General features: G+C 38.4%; 1 protein-coding gene across 7 annotated transcripts in view; it reads right to left on the bottom strand.

The window, feature by feature from the left end:
* Positions 1-23,818, bottom strand: part of DLG2 (discs large MAGUK scaffold protein 2) — a 1,588,988-nt gene that overhangs the window by 992,444 nt on the left and 572,726 nt on the right. For all 7 annotated transcript variants that reach the window (XM_059187674.1, XM_059187632.1, XM_059187635.1 and 4 more), the window contains one exon: positions 16,617-16,778. In XM_059187674.1, coding sequence (XP_059043657.1) covers positions 16,617-16,778 — 162 coding nt within the window. The remainder of the gene's footprint in view (positions 1-16,616; positions 16,779-23,818) is intronic.

The following is a 23,818-nucleotide window of genomic DNA, read 5'->3' as shown; positions in this document are numbered from 1 at the left end:
TGCACATCAAAAGTAGCGAGAGGGTGGGATCAGGGCAGAAGTTCTGCACGTACAATTGCACCCTCAGCCCTCTGCGTCAGTAAACCTGTTGGTCCCCGCTGCTGAGGACTGCCATGGGAGCCTGGTCCTCACCGACACTGGTTTGGGAGCTCTCCTGGGTTTTGTTTTGTTTTTCTGATACTTACAAAAGATTTTTTCTTGAGAAGGACAAGTGTGCCTATTCAGACAAAAACTGGGAGCAGAGAAATAACAATCACAGATTCTCAGAGATGGAAGGGGGCTTAAAACTTGTTCCATCCCCAAAGTCTTAACTATAGGCCTGTGGTCCTAACGGAGTCCATAGATGGGCTTTGTGTGAGCCGTATGTTCCCTGAAAATTTATGTGCCATTTTAGTGGGTATGCATTGCTGTGTTTTCTGTTTTTTAAGATTTTATTTATTTGTCAGAGAGAGAGAGAGAGAGAGAGCACGAGAGAGAGAGCGCACAAGCAGGGGAGTGGCAGGCAGAGGGAGAAGCAGGCTTCCTGCTGAACAAGGAGACCATGCAGGACTGGATCCTAGAACCCTGTTTTGTTTTTGTTTTTGTTTATGTTTTTTTCTAAGATTTTATTTATTTGACAGACAGAGATCACAAGTAGGCAGAGGGGCAGGCAGATAGAGAGTGGGAAGCAGGTTCCCTGATGAGCAGAGAGCCTGATGTGGGGCTCAATCCCAGGATCCTGAGATCATGACCTGAACCGAAAGCAGAGTCTTAGCCCACTGAGCCTCCGGGCGCCCCAGAACCCTGGGTTCTCAACCTGAGCTGAAGGCAGACACTTAACTGACTGAGGCACCCAGTCACTCGGGCTTTGTTTTGTTTTGTTTTTAAGTGGGAAAAGCGCTCATAATTTTAAACAATTTGTCAAAGTTCATGACCTTAAAAAAAAGGTAAATATATTCTTGTCCAATATCCTATCTCATTCCTGACTTAACTGTACAATATTGTATTTGAAGATTTTCTGACCTCTGTTTACACAAGTTCAGTTACAGGAAGCTCACTCCCTTAGGAGGAAGCCCATCCTATCTTTGGGCAGCTCTATATTTAAAGTAAAAAATGAACAATAACAACAAAAACTTGCATGGCTTCTGTCTCCCTGTTGCCTACTTGAGAGATCATGGTATCTATAGAAATTGTACGGAGTAGTTGCTCTTTATAAACTGTCTGACGCCGGGGACTACCATGTCCCTCGAGCTGAAACCATTCTCCAAGGACAACATCACGCATGACTTTGATTTTTACATCTGATGAGATTTTTAATCTTCTCACCAGCATATTTGCCCCTCTCCAGAAGCACTCTGATTTGCCACCATTCTCCTTCTTGGATTTTAAAGCCACACTTTGGCCAGGACAGAATTATCAACTCCTCGGTCTTGGCATGACCATTCCATTAGCGTAGCCAAAAACTCTATTGACTTTTGTGGGATCCCCACATACTGGCAACTCTGTGAACTGACTGTATGCTGAACCGCTCGAGCCCCTTTTTCCTTATCAGGTGTCGCTTTCCTTACCTATTAACTATCCCAGAAAGTGGGAGTGAGGAGAGGAGAATGAAAGGGGAAAATGGAGACTATAGAAATCAGAAGGGAAGGTGGAGGTTGCCAGAGGAATCTGGTGGGGGTGGGGGTATTTTAAGCGCAGGTAGTAAAATGCAAGCTGACAAACAACAACCTTTTTAGTCTTAAAAACTTCCCTAAATGTGTTTATTATTGTCTTCAGTATACAAAGGTGGAAATTAGAGCTCAGAGAGGTTCCATGATTTCCCAAATGGCATCCTTCCCACACCCAGCTCATGCTGCCCTGCAGCTCTGGTAGAGCACTGTGTAGATCTGTTTTTTATTTTTATTTTATTTTATTTTTTTAAGATTTTATTTATTTATTTGACAGAGATCACAAGTAGGCAGAGAGGCAGGCAGAGAGAGAGAGAGAGAGAGAGAGAAGGAAGCAGGCTCCCTGCTGAGCAGAGAGCCCAATGTGGGGCTCAATCCCAGGACCCTGAGACCATGATCTGAGCCAAAGGCAGAGACTTTAACCCACTGAGTCACCCAGGTGCCCCTAGATCTGTCTTTTAGATACGAATCCTTTAAATCTGGGTGTTTTTTATGTAACTATCTCATCAATGTTTATGCAAATATGCAACATGATATCACAGTTAACTACTGATGAAGCAGAGGTTATTCTTACTCAATCAAACTGGCACACAATTTAGCTAGAGAGATTTAGGAGGAAAGAGATTTTTTTGTCCCAAGTCAACAACCTTGATTTGGCCCTTTGAGAAAGCTGAACATCGGCATAAACAAATAAAAATTTAGTGATAACAATTTCCAGCAACATCTAGAAATGGGAATAAGTAAACCTCTGTGACCTATTGAGTAGAACACATCTACTCTTTACTTATGAAATAGAGAAATAAACTGTGGTCTGGGAATGTGGGACCCACATTCCGGTCCTAGCTTTAGCATTAACTACGTGTCTGCCCCAGGAAATATTATAACATATCTGACTCTTATGTGTAGAATAACAGTGTTAGATTACATTATCTCAAATGCCCCTGCTTATTTCTATGATTCTATGATCTTACTATTGAATACGGGTCATCTGCGGGGGTCCACGCAGTGCAAGATCTAAATTATAACAAGGTATTATGCCGTTTTTGTAAGGGTTCCCTTTTCTAATTCATATAAATACGTTGAACAGTTAGTAGCACCTTTTTTTTTCTAGTAGCAGCTTTACTTAATTTGTTCATAAAAGGAGAAACACAGCCTTTTCTATCGAACTACATGAAAGTTAATGATTTCATAATTAATTTTAAATAGTTCTCCATAATTATGACATTTCAACATGTAAGTTTATAGTTTTATTAAATAAAAGATTATATAATTTGATATATGTATTATGTATACTATACTATATATTACATATTTTTGTATGTAATTTATTTTTATTAATTAAATTTTATCATTAAAAGCTGATAACAGAAATGTTTTACTGTTCTTTGAGAAAATAACACAACTATTTAGATTTCTTCAACCAAGGTGAGGGAATCTATCTCTTTCATTTCAACATGAAGAGATAAAACCAGAAAATCTCTAGAGAACCAGCTGTGATATTTAATTTACTACAATTTGGAGCTGATTTTTTAAGTGACCCATGACTTCTATGTGTGCCCTGTGACTGAAGGGTCCTTAAAGTGACCCTCCATTGGTGTTATATGCAAAGGAACAGCAGTAAGAGCCTCTTGAAAGCATTGCAAATGAACTTACCTTTGACCCCAAATTGGTCAGAACTCTAACACACTCAATGTTCTGCCAATAAAGAAGGAACAAATCACCTGCTGTCACTGTGATTTTGGTGAGTCAGCTGGCCTGGGGGAATACATCCTAGGAGTACTGCATTGGAGTTAAATCTGTTCACTTGACACTGGCAATTCCTCTGTGAGTTGGGGAAAATCAATTCAACTTTCTCTACCATATTTTCTCATAAAACATTCTCTCTTAAAAAAGCATTATAAGGTTTCCTTTGTATATGCCTATACAGGAATTTTTTAAAAATTTCCTTCTGGAATTCCGTTTGTACTTAATAATCTTATTAAGTAAGGTTAAAAAAGCACTTACATAGTTTATGCTTCTTAAATCATTAATGCACATCTTGATTTTCCTAATAGAATTTAAATTCCTCATCGACAGAGGCTCTATCTCTTTTATTGTCTCTAACGGTCTTTGGCAAAGGTCTGGTAATACACATGGCAATCAGTCAGTATATGCTGTGGCACAATGGAGTTTAAGACAACAGTTCTTCAAAGTTAGTATGTAATGAAGTCACCTGGAGAGGTAATAAAAATATAGAACCCTAGGCTCCTTGAAGTAGGGTGGGGCTAGGCTTCTGTGTGATTCTAATACACATCCCAGTTAGAGAAATTCCAGTTTAAGTAACTTAATTTGTAGTAATGGCAGCCACAACAGATGTTGGACAGAGAGAATAGGAGTGATTAATACTACAAAGTATTTAAGTTCAGGATTTGACATTTCTGACCAATGTGTTTTCAGGGAATCATTTAACTCCTCTGCGTCTCAGGTTTTCTATGACCTATCCTCCTTTTACACTATGGGAAAGTTGAACCAGATCAGTGGTTCCCTGACTTTCTTGACCTTGATCACGCTAAGAAGTATATTTTACATTGTAAGCCAGTACACACCCAAATGCGCCCACGGTAAACTGAAGTGCGATTTATACCTGTAACGTACTCTCTTATTTTCTATTCTGTTCTGTTATTCTCTTCTAAAATTACAAACCAAATTGATTTCATATCTACTAATGGGTCAGTTGCAGCTAGAAAATCCTGGATTTGCTTGTCCCCTTCCATTGTAAAACTACGCACTTCTCCTTCGCTGGTGAATGATATAGTACCATGACTGAGAGGGAGGGGATGATGTCAAACTAGCATCATCATATCCCAGACCATCAAGGACTAACTGCGTGATCTTAGACAAGTTTTTTCTAACCTCTTTGTGCCCATTTTCTTTTGTCCCCAGAGAGGGAATAATAAGAAGCCGTATTTTATGGGGTGATTGAATGGAATAACTCAATACAACTCAAAACATTTAGAATAGTGCTAACATACAATAGGAATTAAAGAAATACTACATTTTACTACTATTATTTCTCCTAAAACAACCTCTAGGTAGAAAGGTTGATAAATGCATATGAATAAAAAGAAAGAAAAATTCATTATATTAGATTTTAGACCTTAGCAGCTACCTCATACTCCCTCCCTGTAAAGGAAACTAGTATTTTTGTTGAACGAATATAAAAGAACAGAGATTGTTGATATGACTAAAATCCCCTTGTTGAAGAGAACCCCAGGTTAACTTGATTTTGACAACGACAAAATTATATCATACAAAATGGTACCAGAGTGAAGGCTTAGAGTTTACAGAAGTGGGATTCGATCTATAGTTAGAATTAGTGAAGTATGATCATAAACACATTGCTTGACAAAGAATAAAAACTGGTTGCGTTTTCATGAGTTAATAATATTCTCCAGAATTTTATTTTGGTTAATCCATGAAATCAATAAGACTGTTAAGTTTCCCTATTTTATTACTGAAAGTTTACTAGGTATCAACTTGGAGCTATGAAATAATTTAAAAAAATAAAGTAATAATTTTTAATAAACATATGAGAAATTATATGTCTAAGTCAAACCTCTCTCCAAGTAACACCTTGAAAGATTATACAAATATTCTAACATCTTCCATAACTAGTCATCAAAGAAAATACATCCTTTTTATGCTTTAGTCTTGCTTGAACCACCTAACACCTGATCATGCCCTCAGCTTATTTACTACATTTCATTTGAGCTAGCCAAATTGACATTCACTTTTATGTAAGAGACGAGGTTGGACGCTTGGTTAGCTGAACTGAGGGTATTCTGCAATGTAAAGCCATTGTCTGGAGGACAGCCAGTGTGATACTGTAACAAAAGTCCATCTTCACTGTGAGCTCAAAGAGTCGACTTATCTGAAATTAAGGTTTGCTCTTTCATACACACATTTTCTGTTTTTAAAATAGAAATAATTACCATATATTGAGCACCTAGTAGGTGTCAAGTGCTATGTTAAAGACTATTGATGTGTTGTCTCAGGCAATCCCTACAGCATATTACAGCATATTACTATTTACAGTAGGGGAGAGGGCACTAGGTTTGCTAGGAAGCAAAACAGGTGGAATTGCTTTGCCAAGTGGGTCTGATTCTAAAGTCCATCTGCGTTCCACTGTATGTTATTACTTTTCCAAATTAGTTGGGAAAGAGTTAAAAATTCCATAGCCCAATCAACATCAACACTTATTTATGAATGTAAGTGTGAGATGTGGAATAATTTCTATTCATCCGTGCTAATAAAAAAGAAAACACTCTCATTAAGCCCCTGTGAGGGTAGCCTCTGTGAACTCTATATATTTTTATATTTTCTTTCTTTCTTTTTTATTTAAGAGAGAGCATGAGAACAGGAGCGAGCAGTGGGGAGAGGGTCAGAGGGAGAGAAAGAATCTTAAGCAGGTTCCTCATTCAGCATGGAGATCCAAGTAGGGCTCAATCTCATGACCCTAAGAACTTGGCCTGAGACAAAATCAAGCCAAAGGCTTAACCGACTGAGCCTCCCATGCACCCGTATGGATATTATTTCTTATCATTACAGAAAGCCTCGGCAATAGTGAAATTTTAGTCTTGAGAAGAACTTCTGTATGCAACTTAGGAATATCCGCAGCTACAAATAGTCACTGATGACATTTCTTTATGATTATTACAAGTACTCATATTTTAAAGTATTATGCCTTTAATATACTTATCCTAATATTTCTTAGAGAAAATTTAGCATCGCTGTTGCTATAATTAGCATACAGATGAACAAAATAGGAGATTTGGATGCCATTCCACTGACTTATCTTTTCCAAAGTCATGGAGAAAGCCCATTAACCCATGGTTGGCTACTCCTAGATAGCATTTTTTAATTGTAAGATAATGTGGTAGGTCTTATACCTATTATTGTCTTCTTCCCTTTCTTGAACTTCTGGCTTGAATATCCAGGATTATTTGAGGTAAGCTATCAGTATCCTTTCCAATTTATGATAACTGAAGAAATGTTTCATTTACATAGGATTTCGACCAGGAGCTTTTGTGTCTGGATTCAGTATATGTGTCTGTCAAGGCCATATTTCACTCAGCCATTTCCTTTCACCAAGGTCTGGGTCTGGAACAAAAATGCATTATTCACAAGTATGCAAATCCCTGCCAAAACCTTCTTATGTTTTTAGTAACTAAGAGCTTCTCAATTTAGCCTTACAAATCTCAGGTTTTTCCCTTAAGACCATATGCTTCCTGAACCAACAGCTCAGCTACTTCTACCATCTAGTGGCAAGAGACAGAAATGAGCAAATTTTACATTTTTTAAAAAATCATGAATTTTCTAAAATAGTAAAAACAGCTTAGTTTTCTAATTAGCAACAATACTAAAAGGACTTTGGCTAAAATGGAAGAAAATCCATTTTTTTCAGTTAATGGTTAGGACCCCATGATCATTGGATTCAAATATGTTTCATAAGGTATTTCTTTCTCTCTCTCTTTTTTAGTTATCAAGTAACAATTATTTGAAAGATATCTAGTGTTTGGCCAATACTACTCTATGCATGTCAGAGGAACTACATTTTTTTAAATGGTATAAAATATGATCCTCTTCTACTAGAAATGTTTGACTCAGTTAAGAAATATCAGGCTATGCACTGTGGTAAATCACTCATTACTTCATGGTCTCTTCAACAGTCTCCTTTCTATCCATAAATCTCTGGCGTGGCAGTACTGTCTCTTGCACTGTAGTCCTCAGCTCTCTCCCCACTTCCTCTGGACAACCCCGGCCATACTGCTTCAACTACACTGAAGGCTCCAAGGCTCCCTTTCTAGATCAGCCCACTCTCAATCCCCAGATCTCTGTTTCAAACTGCATATGAAACCTATCAACCTGGGTATAACAAAAATACCTCAAACTCCATTATTAATACCCAAACTCAGAATCTTTTTGCCACACCCTAAAATCTGCTTTCCTTTGGCATTTTTTAAAAAGATTTTATTTATTTGTTTGTTTATTTATTTGCTTGTTTATTTGTTTGCTAGAGAAAGAAAGGGAGAGCACAAGTAGGCAGAGGGCAGAGGGAGAAGGAGACTCCCTTCTCATCCGATATAGGTCTTGATCCCAGGACCCTGAGATCATGATCTGAGCTCAAGGCAGATGTTTAATTGATTGAGCCACCCAGGGGCCCCTTCTTGGAATTTTTTTTTTTTTTAAGATTTTATTTGTTTATTTGACAGAGAGAGAGAGACAGACTGCAAGTAGGCAGAGAGAGAGGAGGAAGCAGGCTCCCTGCTGAGCAGAGACTCGATCCCAGGATCCTGGGATCATGACCTGAGCTGAAGGCAGAGGCTTTAACCCACTGAGCCACCCAGGCGCCCCCCTTCTTGGAATTCTTGATTTCATTTCATGATTCTGCCTCCATAAAATCGGTCAAATGGGGGCACCTGGGTGGCTCAGTAGGTTAAAACCTCTCTGCCTTCAGCTCAGGTCATGATTTCAGCATCCTGGGATTGAGCCCCGCATCGGGCTCTCTGCTCAGAGGTGGGGAGCCTGCTTCCTCCTCTCTCTCTGCCTGCCTCTCTGCCTACTTGTGATCTCTGTCAAATAAATAAATAAAATCTTTTAAAAAAATCAGTCAAATGAAAAAAAAATGTGAATTAGCCTCTATTTCTCTCTCTTCTCCACTTTCTGTACTTATTAGGTATCAAGGTCCTGATGATGTCTCTTCCTAAATAAGCTTTCTAGTCTATCCCTTGTTCCACCCCAATGCCTCTGCTTTAATCCCAGAGACTTTCCATCTCTGGTGTTTTACCTGATGCCCTTGACTGTGATATCACTGTTTTCTTCTACTTTGCTACATGACATGATTAATATCCTAATTTGCAAATCTGACCAGCTTTCTCCTCTTTCAAACTGTACAGTCACTCCTCGTTACCTACAAGGCAAAGTCTAATCTCCACATAAGACCCTTCATTACCTGTTCCTACCCATCTCTCTTGCTTTGTGGCATGCTTTGGGTGTACTTCTTCCTTCATCCTTTCATTCTCTCCCTCTCCCCTTCTCAACTATCTGCAATTTCTAGAATCTTTCCATACTGCTACAAGATTGTTGGAATCTAGGACAACTATGGCCTTTCTCCTTTTACAGGTCCTACTTCCTTCAAGTAAAACAATGACCTACTCTATGATGCTTTCTTTGATCACATCCATCTCTAGCACTCTAAACTCAGAGAAAATTAAGCCACTTCTCTAGGTCTTGGGAATTTGCCTATTGTTTGATCATTTCTTTATTGCACATGATATGACATATTTTATGTATGCATCCCAAATTTTTTAATCTAACTTTAGCATGTAAGCAACCTGAAGGCATATTCTTCCTTGTATCCTCAGGGAATAACATAGATCCCGGCATACAGTAGGAAGTTAAAGAGACTCTGCTGTGCCAATGAATGAATAAATGAATCAATCAGCCAAACCATGTAAGAGATTGGTTCATATTAAACTTAACTGCATCTCAGAAATGCCAGATGATTTCCCCAAGTTTATCCAGCCAGAAAGTGTAGAATCAAAATTCAAACACATATTTTTTTAGCTCCAGGCCCATGATGTTTTACAGTAACCATAACACTTTCTGCCGGGAAGTAATGAAAATATGAACTAGAAACTACAAAGACGGAGGTAAGAACCCTAAGGTATTTGAAAACAAAGAAGAACTTAAGATAAAAAAAAAAAATACAAAACTAATCCCCAAGTTTCTAGTTTAAAATATCAGAATAATATTAATACCTCACTCACAATAAGGATAACTATCTTTTTTTTTTTACTTATTTCTCATGTGTCAAGCTCTGAGCTAAGATCTTTGAATAGCTCTTTCTCAAATATCACAGAGGCATATATGTGGATGCCACTGTCTTATAAATATAAAAACTGAGGCTAGAGAAAGTTAAGTAACTTGAGGAAGCTCACATTAGCTAGCTAGTAAGTAGAGGAACTGGTATTTGAATCTGATTGAGTCTGATTTCAGGGCTAGAATGAATTCTTATGTTATATTTCCTATTGGTTATATTATCCTTGGGCTATGTCTCTGCTTTAATATTTTCAAAAGTGTATCTGTCCAACCAAAAAATTATTTTATTTGCAAAAAAGCATTCCATGACCAAATATGTTTGGGAAATACTGTATAATAACCATAGTCCCATCTTACAGGTTTCTATTACATATTATCATATTAAAAACTTATAGAAATGCTTTAAAAAGTTAGTGGATTTAAATTCCCTAATAATTTCAGCATTCATGCTTTTATTTTTCTTGTAAAAATCCACCAATATTATTGGCTGATAAAAATCCACCAATATTATTTGGGAAATACTGGTTGAATTTCATTATAGATGACTGAAAATAAGGGAGGAAAAAGAAAATAAAACAAAATAAGAATAAGATATGGTCTAGTTACAGGAGCTTCTGCACTTTTAAAAAAAATATATATTTTATTTATTTATTTGACAGAGATCAGAAGTAGGCAGAGAGGCAGGAGATAAAGAGGGAAAGCAGGCTCCCTGCTGAGCAGAGAGCCTGATGACGGGCTCGATTCCAGGACCCTGAGATCATGACCCGAGCTGAAGGCAGAGGCTTAACCCACTGAGCCACCCAGGCGCCCCCAGGAGCTAGCACACTTATTAAGAGAAAGACAAATGTAATGGAAAGGACAATACATAGTTATGCAAAAACTATTTAGAATAATAAAACAATATATATTTTTAAAAAGCTAAGTCAGGCAAGAATTAACAGGGATGGTTTCATGGAGGAAGGGGGATTATTATACTGTTGGGTAAAATATACTTTCCTGTAAACCGGGTCTGGCAACTCTGGTAAGGAAACAGTGGAGCAAAGTACACTTCGTTATCTTTCTTGCCTACAATTTATATACCAGCTTCTTCATTTATAAGCAATCTCTCTTACAATTTCCCCAAACTTGCATTGCCTATTGTTTCTCCACTGTTTTCCCATATATATTCAACAAATGCATGGTGTTCCAAGGATATAGAAATATATCCTAACCTCTCCTATTCTGACTTTCCAGTAAAGCTTCTAGAACTGTTTATTCTGGCAGAAAATCACATTTATCTGATTAAAGATATTCACACCAATCTATGAAAAACAGCTTTAATCTTCCTTGTAAATAGTCATTGAATCTAAGATGGCTTTAACTGTAAGACACATCAATTTTTTTTTTTTACGTACCCTAGGAGATAGTGCCAATTTTAGTTGCAAGATGCCATTATTTAGGACATGTTTCAGATATGTAATACAGGAGGAAATATCAGCTTGAAAGTTGATGACAGTCTATATCAATGATGAGTAGGTCAGGGAAAAGAGGACAACAGAAATGGGAAAACAAGAAGTCTGTCCCTTGATTTCTTGCCTGTTTTGATATTAATGACACAAATCTCGCAGAAGGGGATTATTTATGAGTGTTTGTATAGCCACTTAAAAATAATTAACCCAACAATTGTTTGTTGAAGGACTAAGGACATAATAATGAACAAAACCAATACAAAACTTAACTGTGGGATGTTCATGTAATGATGGTAACTGATAGTAAATTTATTAAAACAAAGCCTATGGTTATGCAGAAAAGTAGAATTAGAACAACCTACTGGATTTCTGATTGAACAAATATCTTGTTAACCTGAAATGGAGCTTTCTTCCTTTATTAATTTGTGGTTGAATGTGTAACTTTTACACTGCTTATTTTGGAAAATGGTAAGTTGGTTTATAAAATTAAGCATATATGGAATGAATATTTTAAAAGAATAAGTAACCAAGTAAAAATTATAGAATGAGGTCTTGCTAGGTCCTGGGAAGAAGAACATGATTGATGGCTGTGGTTGGTTGGACTTATTTGAGATCTTCACCGACAGATACGTCTATTGTGAGGAGTAGATCTCAGTGAAGGAAATTCTTCAATTGCTCAAGACAAAGTGTGTCTCTCCTGCCAAGATACACATCCTTACAATGTCAAAGGATTTTTCAAAAGGAAACTAGCTCCCAAATACTAGTTTTGTTTTGTTTTTAGTCACAGGAGCAGAGAGAACATATTCCCTTGGAAGTTCATCACTGGGTGAACTGAGGTATTTTAAAGATAGAACTTATTTTCCTTCTATTTCTTCATAAAGTTTCCGTCTATCATCACAGTTGTTGGCTCTCACTTATAAAACTATTTCTTAGACATTCCCTTATATATCTGCTTAATAATTATTTTTAAGGATAAGGCCATATGAAATAAAGGACCTGATAAGTGAAAATTTGAATCTGAGATCTCTTTAAAAATAGAAGAGTTTAGAGAAAGGTGATGTAGCGCAGGAGTGATAAAGAATTTAGCCTTTCAGGGCACCTGGGTGGCTCAGTTGGTTAAGCAACTGCCTTTGGCTCAGATCAAGATCCACACTGGGCTCTTGGCTCAGCAGGAAGTCTGCTTTGCCCTTTGCTTTCTGCCTTCCATTCTGCCTACTTGTGCTCTCTCTCTCTCTCACTCTATCAAATAAATAAATAAAATCTTAAAACAAAACAAAACAAAACAAAAACAAAAACACACAAGCTTTGGATCCAGAGAGACCTGGGTTAAGTTACATTTACTTGCACTCCGATTTACTGGTTCTTGGATTGCAGGAAACTATTTAACTTTAAAATCGTGTATAATCTTGTAGAGATAAAATGAGATAAATGAAGTGATTTTAAAGTATTTGTCACGATAGCTGGCTAATAATAATAATAATACAATCAAAAACAATATTTGGTGAGTGGTTACTGTGTGCCAAACTTTTTCTAAGCAGTTTACATATATTACTTTATTTGATTAGTACACAAATCCCATGAGATAGATACTATTGCTACTTCCATTTTACTAATGAGGAGCCTAAGACAGAGAGGTTAACTTGATCGAGGTCACATAGCTACCGAATGAAAGGGGCGGGATTGAAATCCAGGTATTCTAAAGTCCAGGTTCTTAAAAATAAGCCTGACTTTTCCTCCTCCCTCATCCGCTCTCCTGGTCTCTCTCTCTCAACAGATACTCTGTAAAGAGTACTCTCCAGAATGTCTGAGGTCTCACAGTATATAAGCTTCAGGAATGTGAATTTCTGTTGCGGAGTGAGAGTAAGTAATAAATAATTAGACCTGAGGTCTTTTAAGAAAGTGATAAGTATATGTAAAATCATGTTTTACTGCCCTTGGATTTCCCATCGCCTATTATGATGTGCATAGTAGAGACCCAATTAATATTATGGAATTGACTTAAATGGAAAGGAAAATTCTCATGTTTTATTATAAGCCAGCTTCTTTTGTGGAAGATTCTAGGTAGCATCTGAAGAGAAAGCATTCCCATCTTGAGGTAAAGAAAACAAATTCTGTTAAATTCACTGCAAACTTGCATTTCTCCTTCTAAACCCGTATTTCACAATGGCCAAAGCATTCCAATGAAAGCAGGCTAAGCAAGCCCATCTATCAGCCAGGCAGCAGGTGTGCACCAAAGGCAGATGACTCTTAGAACCGAGGCTTCCAGTGATAAGCGATGATGGAAGAAACGATTGACAAACCTGCAATGGTAAGATTGCTCTGCTAATGATTCAGAGCCTGCTCTGTGCAGCATTTCAACTGTTATCTAGCCATCTCACACTCTATTCAGGCATGCCATATATAAATTTCTAATTAATACTAGAGAGCTGCATTGACTCCAAAGTAAGATTCAGGGGCATTATCTGATTGTGGGTTTTGCCTCTTCACTCTTCCCTCTTTTAATGCTTGACCCAAGAGGACCAGAAAGATCAAAGGAGCAAAGAAGTTGAAAATAAGCCAGGTCTAATTGAGAATTTGTACCTTCTTAGCATTTCTCTGACTCTAATAGACTTCCTTTATGAGAAAATAACACATTAGATTTTAATCATGGCAGGTTTTCCGAACACTTGAACTGTGATAATGTAATAATCCCTTAACAACTTGATTAGGAAATGTGTCCTATTGCTTCAAAAATGCATGTGCTTGAGCCTGCCTGTGTTGGAGCCAGCTCATGTTGGCTTACTTAAGAAGCCTCACTCGCTTCTTTTTTCCAAATGCAGTCAGTGGCTTCAGGTTGCTAGTCTAAACTCAGCCATAATGGGAGTATTTACACCATGAAACTGGCAAACTCTACCTATCAGTGTGTGTGTGTGTGTGTGTGTGTTTCTAGAAAAATTGTGCTTGTTTACCCCATCATTATTGTTGACCCAAACAAGGTACACAGTCTGTTCATTAAGATGATCTAAAAGTACATCTTGTTCAGCATCAACAACACCTCTAAAATGTCATGGGGAAAAAGTCCTGGCTCCGAAATTGCTATTTCACAGTCTAGGCACAGAAATCCCAGATGGACTTATTTTTCCCTCCTCTTCACAGTACCTTGGGGGACACACCATACACTGGTGACTCCAAAAAGGACGGAAACATATTCCTACGTGGATGTTTCCTATCAGGGGTTTATCGCTCATAGATGACCACTTTTAAACCAATAGGGAGTGCCATCAGTAGAAGATACTACTACAGTAAAACCACAAGAACCAATAAATCATCTTTACAAAAAAGAGAATAAGAAATAAAACAGCAGGGCGAAACAGAAACAGAAAGCCTATGCTACGGACAATCACAATTGAAGATGCTTAATTTTGAGATTCCTGGAAGGCAAGGGATAAAGAAAAACAGGAAAGATTCCTTCGAGATGCGAGCTTCAGAAAAAGCAAACTTTTCATTTAACTCTAATAGGCATTTTCCAAATGAGGCAGTAAGTAGCATAACACATGTGTAATCACCCAAACTGTAGCTATTTTGACAATTTTGTGCTTAAGACTTAACATACAAAATGAACATTCTATTACGCTTTTATTGTTTTATTTATTTTATTTGTTCGTTTACTTACTATAAGCAGTTTAGCTTTAGACTAGCCCTGATGAACCTACCCAACACTTGGGAGCTCTGCTCTAGAGCTAATTAAAATGTGCCAGGACAGGGAGAAAGACAAGCAGGGAGAAAAGAAGGGAGTTTCTGTGAAGGTTCTTACAAAGATTTCTTGTAAGAAAGAAAAGAGAAAAGAAACAAAAAGAAAAAAAAAAGGAAAAGAAAAGAAAGGGAAAAGAAATAGAAAAAAGCTGAGATTTAAATACTCTTAATGAAATGCAGGCTCCCACCCTTGGCCCTTCTCAACTTCTACATCCTTACACAGAGTAAGGATGAGCATTTGTCTGCAAACATGAGTATTTGTCTAAAGAGGAATGTTTTCATCTGACCCCAAACTACAATCTTTGAGTCCTAGAGTCAGACTGGACCTTAGAAACAATTTTGTGTACCCTCCTGCTAAAGCAGTCCCTTCTGCAATATCACTACCAGGTTGTCAGCCAGGCCTGGAAGATTCCTAGGGACAGGCAACCACTGCTTCCTGCACTAGTCTACACCTGTCTGGGGTAGCTCAAACTGACAGGAGTTGTGGTCTTACAATGATCCCAAATACACTTCCCTGTTAGTTATACACAATGGCTCTGTTTCTGCCCTCTGGGTGACACCAATATTTTCCACAGGACAGTTCCTGAGGTGTAAGAAGGAAATCCCTTGCCCTTCAACCCTTAATCTTTTCTTCCCCAGGCTAAACATACCCATTTCCATCAGTCATTCAATGATTTCTAAAAAGAATCTGGGAAGAACTGTACAATGAATTCCAGTGGTACAATGTTTTCATATTCTTACACATTATAACATATTTACTGGAATTTGACAATCAACCTAATATTTTAATTAATTGGTGGTAAATGGAGCTAGCTTATTTGATAATACATTTTTAGGATGCCAGGGTACTTAAAATGTACCAAATTTCAGAACTATATTAGAACATAATTTAGCCTCTCTGATGTCTTAGAAGGTATAGTAAGATTCTAGAAGGCACTGGGGCCACATTTATGGCTTTGTTTTTTATTGTGACACAGCTATATAGAAGTAGTGATGAGTGAATATTCTGGCTAACAAAATAAACTGAATTTTCTTTAGCGCTAAAGAATTATTTTAGTAGGGTTTTTGTTTGTTTGCTTGTTTGACACAGCTATATGGAAATAGTGATGAGTGAATATTCTGGCTAACAAAATAAACATTTTCTTTAGCGCTAAAGTATTATTTTAGTAGGGTTTTTTTTGTTTGTTAGTTTGTTTTGTCTTGTTTTGTTTCTCGTCTGCATTCACTTCTGTTATATCATTGAGTCTAGTTCCACTTTTCTTTTTTTTAACTCTAATCGACATTTATGAGCTTTTATTTAAAGCACAAAATCCCATAGCAAATCAAAGAAAAGAGTAATTTGCAACCAAAGAGCACAGAAAGTCTTTTCGCTTAATTGTCCTTTGCAAAAATACCATTTATCAAGACATTGTTTAAAAATTAAAGAAAAAAAGTAGAAAGTGTCAGAAAAGTATGACACCAAACAGGAAGAAATACAGTATAAAACTGAGATGTTGATGGCCAACTCACACAGATTTTTTATTAGTCCACATGATAAGGTGAACATTAGGTGCTAACATGTTATACTTACTTCCTTTGTTTTACCTAGGACTGGGTATAGGGGTAGAGAGATGGCATTTGAACAGAATCTTGATGTATTCCTGGGTTTTCTAAGTATGTGTTTACCTTATTTTCCCTTTCAATTTTCATCCCTTGCTCTTTCCTTAGCCCAATCTTAGCAACTAAAAAAGAGTTTCCAGACATTCAAACAACCGCAAGAACAACTGCCTATTAGGGATTCTAGGTAAGCGTCCAAACCACAGAAAGACCCTTGGGCAACCATGGGCCACTACAGTGCTTTAACAAAGACTCCTTTCATCGGGTCAACAGACATCTCCCTTAGCATTGCAGACCAACCACTGCTGCCAGCTCTGAGAACAATCAAACTGACCTTCAGAGGAGAGATATGAGACTGCAAGACGTATCCATGGACATTTTCTATTTGAGACAGGTTCTTTTCTGATACGTGCACCAGCTCTGGTCCTCTTACTTCATGGGTTAGTCGAGGTAAGGAATGATCGTGTGGAGCGTCCTCATCTTGGTATCGATACTTCTATGAGAAAAGACATGAAAGAAGAGCAGAAGCATTAGTGTTGCAAAGGGTACAATTAAGAACTTCCTATTCCAACTTCACTTACAGGACCCCGTGCATACCTACTGTTGACTGAACAGATAATAAATATGAGGCTTTGCTGAAGATTCTTCTGGTGGCCACCATAAGCAACCTTGATACTGAACACTGAACAAGCCTCAGTACTGACCGACTTTGATGATTTGTTTTTACCAGATAATATACTATCTCTGTTTTAAGGTACAGGAAGGGGAAAACAAATGAGACTGAGGTGATTTACCGAAGCCTTCCTTCTAATGACCAGAGTACCTAAGTGTGTGCTATAATGTCTAGGTCAGAAATGGAGAAGGAAAAAAAAAATGTATTGAGCAAAGAAACAGACTTCTAATATCTTCCATTCAGGAAATGTAATTTTGTTTCAGAATTTGTGAAAGACTAAAGTTCCCTTGGAAATGAAGAACAATTTTTACCACCCACATTATTTTTGTTGGCCTCAAAAGGAAGACAATCTTCTGTTCCTCTCATACTCAAAGAGAAGGAGTACTGATTTGGGTTAATCAGATTCTGGGACAAAGAATCACAATTTCCAGAGACAGAGCTTCCTTCTAAAGAACTTCAAAAATGAAGGCCAAGGGTCTGCCTATTTTAGCAACTGAAAAGAGTTCCCAGGCATTCAAACAACTGCAGGAACAACTGCCCCGCTTCAGGAATTCCAGGTAAGCCTCCAAACCACATAAATACTACCGTCTATGTAGCCACCTGAGCCAGAAAAGTAGGAGTCAGCCAGACTCCATCCTATCTTTCACTCTCCCATCTGCCAATTTAATAATTCACGAAGTCTACACATGAAAAACTGTTCATCATCACTAGCCATCAGGAAGATTCAAATTAAAGCCACATTGAGATACCACCTTACACCAGTTAGAATGATCAAAATTAGCAAGACAGGAAACAACATGTGTTGGAGAGGATGTGGAGAAAGGGGAACCCTCTTCCACTGTTGGTGGGAATGCAAGTTGGTGCAGCGACTTTGGAGAACAGTGTGGAGATTCCTCAAGAAATTAAAAATAGAGCTTCCCTATGACCCTGCCATTGCACTCCTGGGTATTTACCCCAAAGATACAGATGTAGTGAAAAGAAGGGCCAACCGTACCCCAATGTTTATAGCAGCAATGGCCACGGTCGCCAAAGTGTGGAAAGAATCAAGATGCCCTTCAACGGACGAGTGGATAAGGAAGATGTGGTCCATATACACTATGGAGTGTTATGCCTCCATCAGAAAAGATGAATACCCAACTTTTGTAGCAACATGGACGGGACTGGAAGAGATTATGCTGAGTGAAATAAGTCAAGCAGAGAGAGTCAAGTATCATATGGTTTCACTTATTTGTGGAGCATAACAAATAGCATGGAGGACAAGGGGAGATGGAGAGGAGAAGGAAGTTGAGGGAAATTGGAAGGGGAGGTGAACCATGAGAGACTGTGGACTCTGAAAAACAATCTGAGGGTTTTGAAGGGGCGGGGGGTGGGAGGTTGGAGGAACCAGGTGGTGGGTATTGGAGAGGGCACAGATTGCATGGAGCACTGGGTATGGTGCAAAAATAATGAAAATAATGAATACTGTTACGCTGAAAAAACAAAAAATTAAAAAAAATTCACTGAGTCTGCCTAAATTTATACTTAAATAATTATTGAGTCTACTTCCTCCTCATCCCCCATTACCACCACTGCCCAAATTCAGGTTCAGATTAGCTCTCGTACAGGGAACCCCTGGGATGTACAAACTGCCACTGAGATCGCTCTTTCCCAGTGTAGAGATTTCCTCTACGCTGCACTGCCTGGCCTTCTGAAATCACAAATTGGCAAGTTCTTCTCTTTAAACCCACTCAGCAGCCCCCACCACCCATAGGACAGAACTCATGCTTCCTTGTACTATAAGGTACCCCTCAACACCACTACCTGAGCAGAGCCCCCATGACTTCTGAACACTTATTTCACCACTCCTACTTCAGGATTGTGGAATGAATATAAACATATCATTACTTTCAGGTTTTTAAAAAAATACATATTTTTAAAACTTCTGGTAAAATACACATAAAAATTTCCATCATAATCAGGTTTAACTGTTAAGTGATATGAAGTATATTCATATTAATGTGTAACCAATCTCCAGATCTTTTTCATCTTGCAAATCTGAAACTCTATAGCCATTAAACAGCAATGCCCAATTTTTCCAACCTCCAGCTCCTGGCAACCACCACTCTACCCATTCTACTTTCTATTTCTATCAATTTTACTACTTTAGATACCCTATATCAGTGGAATCATACAGTATTTATTTTTTTTTATTACTGGTTTATTTTATTTCACATAATGTCCTTAAGGTTCATCCATGCTATAGCATGTGACATGATTGCTTTCCTTTTTCAAGGCTGAATAATAATATTCCATTGTATGTACACACCACATTTGTTTACTCATTCATCTGTAGATGGGTGGTTTGGTTGCTACTACCTCTTGGCTATCATGAATAATGCTGTTCTGAACAGAGGCATACAAGTGTCTCTTTAAAACCCTGCTTTCAATTCTTTGACATAAATACCCAGAAGTAGAATTGCTGGATTATGTGGTTATTACATTTTGGGGTTTTTTGAGGAATTTATTAAGCTTTTTAACATTTCACATGTGTAAAACCATGTTCATGTTACTTATAACAGTTAGGAAATGCTTGTGTTCTGATAAAGATCCAAGAATGCCAAAAGCAAAATCTTGCAAAGTTAAAAGGATTATGTGGCTCCTCCAGGATTCTTCTAGTGAGATTTAGCTGGTTTAGAGAAAGATTCTGTCTATTAAAATACACTTTTTCTGAACTATTTGGACAAATAACTATCAAGACACAGATAACAAACTCAGTTGAACTTATGTGGTGTCACAAATAACTTATTTTAAACTATTTGCATAAATGTAAGACACATTTTTAAGACTGATAGGGCCTTAAATTAAGCTATAAAACCAATCTTTATGCTCAATTAATATTTGATTAGTTACAAACTGTTCATTTTAACATTCATTGATCCTTTAGGCTTCAACTTGGCCTTTATCTTTTCTGGGAACATTTTGTGAACTGTAAGTCAGAAATTTTGTGGGTGTTCCCATAGTTCCCTGGAATTTTTATCAAGTTATGTGCCTGTGTACTTGTGTGTGTGTATGTGTGTGTTGTTCACACTGACTATAAGATTCTGCAAGTACTGGACAGTTGAGTCTTGTTTATCCTCTTATCTCCAGTCCTGAGGCAAGTGCCTGGCACATATACTTAATACGTATTTGTTGAATAAAGTTATAGGACAAACAAATGGATGAAATGGGGATCATTTGCTTAAGCTACAAAGTTATTTTGGCTGCAGGATGCAAGCTCCTTCATGTTATGAAAATGTTATGAAATCAGGTTTAAGTAAAAAAAGGCAACTACATCACTTGCTTGACACAATCTTAGAGGACATCGTATTCTTAAGTATTTTCTATCTCTCTGCCTTATCATTTCTTTCAGTAAGATTTGCTAAGAATATAAATTGAATAAGAAACAGTTCTTGACCTTGAGAAAACCATGGAATATTAAATGAGTTCCATACATGTGTGGCTAAGCCACAATTCACAGTCCTAACGACAAGTATAAACTGAGTTCTGTGGGAACAGAAATAGGTCATCCCTAACTCCATCTAAGCCTTCCCAGTTGGCAACAGGATCTAGAATGATAACAGAAAGGAGGAAGAGATATTCTAAGCAAAGGCACTAACAAGTATAAAGGACATAAGTGATAAGAGAGGATGATGTTTTGGGGGAATAATGAAATCCTGAAATGGATTATAGTGGATTCTACTGCACATCCCCCCAAATTCGTGGAAATCCCTTCTCTACATTCAAAGCCCACAACTGCATACTTCTCAGAATGATCACACTTGGGTGACTGAAGCGTCCTCACTTAGATGGGCCTGGGAATTATAGTGGAATCCCCAACTTCTATACCTCAAGTGAAATAAATCCTGTGGGGCCAAATACACTCCAAGGCATCTGATGGGATTGGGGTTGAAGCTTGTCTGCACCTGGACCTACATTCTTGCAGAACTTCTTGATGCTTCCTCACATCCTTCACAGTTTCCTTCTGGAACCGCCTCCCACAAATCATGCACACACCAATCCCCATTTTACATCTGGTGAGCCTGATGTAAAATTTGGGTGGAAACTGGGATGTGAGGTACCGTGTGGCAAGACACAAGGCTGGGGATGCCTGGGTGGCTCAGTTGGTTAAGCAGCTGCCTTCGGCTCAGGTCATGATCCCAGTGTCCTGGGATTGAGTCCCACATCAGGCTCCTTGCTCAGCAGGGAGCCTGCTTCTCCCTCTGCCTCTGCCTGCCATTCTGTCTGCCTGTGCTCACTCTCTCCCTCCCCCCCCGATAAATAAATAAAATCTTAAAAAAAAAAAAAAAAGACACAAGGCTGAAAGGCAGACTGCTATTTACTGTAGACAAGAGGGAACAACCCAAGGGAGCTAAATGATGCCCTTTCTAGTGCCAGCCACATAGTCCCCCTCCTTTTTAAATTTGTTTTCTTCCAGTGTCCTGCAAGAGATGATGAAGCAAGGGGTTACAATATCTGCTGACAAGTGCCATATTTAACTAAAAAGCAAGCCTCAAAAGGAATCACCCTAACAGGGCATAGAATCTGCTTGGATTCAACTTTGGCTGGACTATAAATCATATTTTTGCTTTATACTAGATAGACAAAAATCAATATTAAAACAAATGTTATTATTAAGAGAAATACGAATCCTAACACTAATGCCAATATTAAAGTCAATAATAATATCAGTAGCTATACTAAATTATTATTTTTTAATTGATACATTTAATTTATTTTTGTATGCACATGAGCGAGAGAGAGAGTGAGCTGGAGGGAGAGGGAGAGAAAATCTGAAGCAGACTCTACATTGAGTATAGAGCCCAACACGGGGTCTGATCCCACAACTGCAAGATCATAATCTGAGCCAAAAGCAAGAGTCAGCCACTCAGCTGAACCACCCAGGCGCCCCTATGCTAAATTCTTTATATGCATCTTCACACCTGAGAGATAAGTGTTCTTATTCTCCTCATCTGAGGCTTGCATAGTTAGGCATTTTTTTCTAAGATTACATACCTGATGAGTGGCAAGCTAGGATTCAAACACAGGTCACTCTGACTCTGGAGCTAAAGTACCTGAATCTTCTTCTGAAGCTCCTCAAAGATCTTAGGAGACCCACTTTATTTTCAGGAAATATAATACTTAGAAAATCTTCAAGAGTCATCTAATAAGGGAGATTAAGCAACTCTGAAAAGGTCACATCCTGATTTCAGAATCAGTCCTAACATTCTGGGCAATTCTGAGTTATTTTTCATGCCAGGGCTTGTCTATTAACTACTGACACCATTCTGGGCATCTTTGAGGATTTCTGTATTGCCTGTAAAAGGAGAGCCACTTAAAGAAGGCCTCTGTTTTGAAATCTGTGCTTTCCTCTTCCTGTCTTCGGCTTGGTCCATTAGAGGGGACTCTGGAGCAGAAGCAAGTTTGAAATCAGATTATATTTTCTCTCTCAGCTTTAAGAAGAGCTCAAGACAGGGAAGACATGCTCTTCATGCCCCCCCACCCCGGGTCTTAGCTCATTTTGTCCCTGACTTCTGGAATCCTATCCTCTTCTGAAGCTTATCCCCCATTCTGAAGCTTAATCCCTGACTCATGGACTCCCTCATCAGGTAAGCTTTTCAGGTCCTTGATCCTCAGACTTGATTTATCTCCCCTTGGAAGGATTCTCTGATTGTAAAGGTTGAAAGGATCTGCTCTCATTGGGTTCAGCACAGATTTCTCTCATCAAATCACAGCTTTACACTGCAAAGACCTGCCCATGTGCCTATCATTCCTACCAGCCCCTGAGTGACTCTTGAGCACTGATGTAGCCATAACCATCCCTGAATCTCTAGTGCTCCACTGATGATGGCACTTACTAAAAGACCAGTTAAATGTGACTTTAACTGAACTAAACTTAAATAATCTGAGCAATACTGTGATATACCTGATCAAAAAGCTCTCCTACCCGAACCTGAATGGAATCATACTCACATTCCTTTTCAACCACAGAGCCTCCCATGTAGATGGACAAAGGACAGGAAGTCTGACTAGATTCGACTCACAACCTTTTGCTGATGCCCACGTGAGTCCAAACTACCCTGAGTTATCCAGACTTCAAAGGCAGGAGCCTCCATGCATCTGACCCATCACCTGAAGGCCTCCTGCACAGGCTAGAAGGTGATACTGCACTGGCGAAGTGCATGAGAGCTGAGGGAAAAGTCACAAATCTTTCAAGGCCCATAAATAAAATCTGGGTCTGTCTCTGTCTCTGCATAAGAAGTGCTCTGCTTCCCCCTTGCAGCAGGCGTCGGCACTGTTCTGATGAGAGACTCAGATCAAACTCTGAGAGCCAGACCAGGTTTGTGCACTCTGGAACAGCAAGTGAACCCGACCCATGGGAGCCCTTTGCTAGGAGTGTTTGAAAGAGTATCCCACTGAAAACTCAAAGCAACATTATGATGCAAGTATAAAATTAAGGAACGATTTACAGTTTCTTACACAAAGCCTGACATTTAGGAAATGCCCCCCATCTGTTAGTTCTACCACCTCTGTTAACAATAGCGACAAATAGCATTTTCTGTGTTAGCCCCCTCTGGGTGATCTCAGCTCTTAGAGGGCAGGGAACCCTGACAATTGTCCATGTCCTGCAGAACGGTCAGGCCAGAGCATCAACCACACAGCTGTGGCTGCTAGACCACCACTGGAAGGAAGACTCTTAGTTTTATTAATGTGCTCTGGCAGGGGAAAAGAAAAAACAAACACAACATATTTGAGAAGAAGCATAAAGTCAGTAAGAAAATTAGGTAAATAATGAACTTGCAAAGTGCAATGATTCCTAAGAAAGAAGTAAATGAAGATCAGAAAAT

The sequence above is a fragment of the Mustela lutreola genome, chromosome 1 (assembly GCF_030435805.1).
Source record: "Mustela lutreola isolate mMusLut2 chromosome 1, mMusLut2.pri, whole genome shotgun sequence".
Taxonomy (NCBI): Eukaryota; Metazoa; Chordata; class Mammalia; order Carnivora; family Mustelidae; genus Mustela; species Mustela lutreola.
Note: the sequence above shows the minus strand (reverse complement) of the source record. Positions and strands in the feature narration are given on the sequence as shown.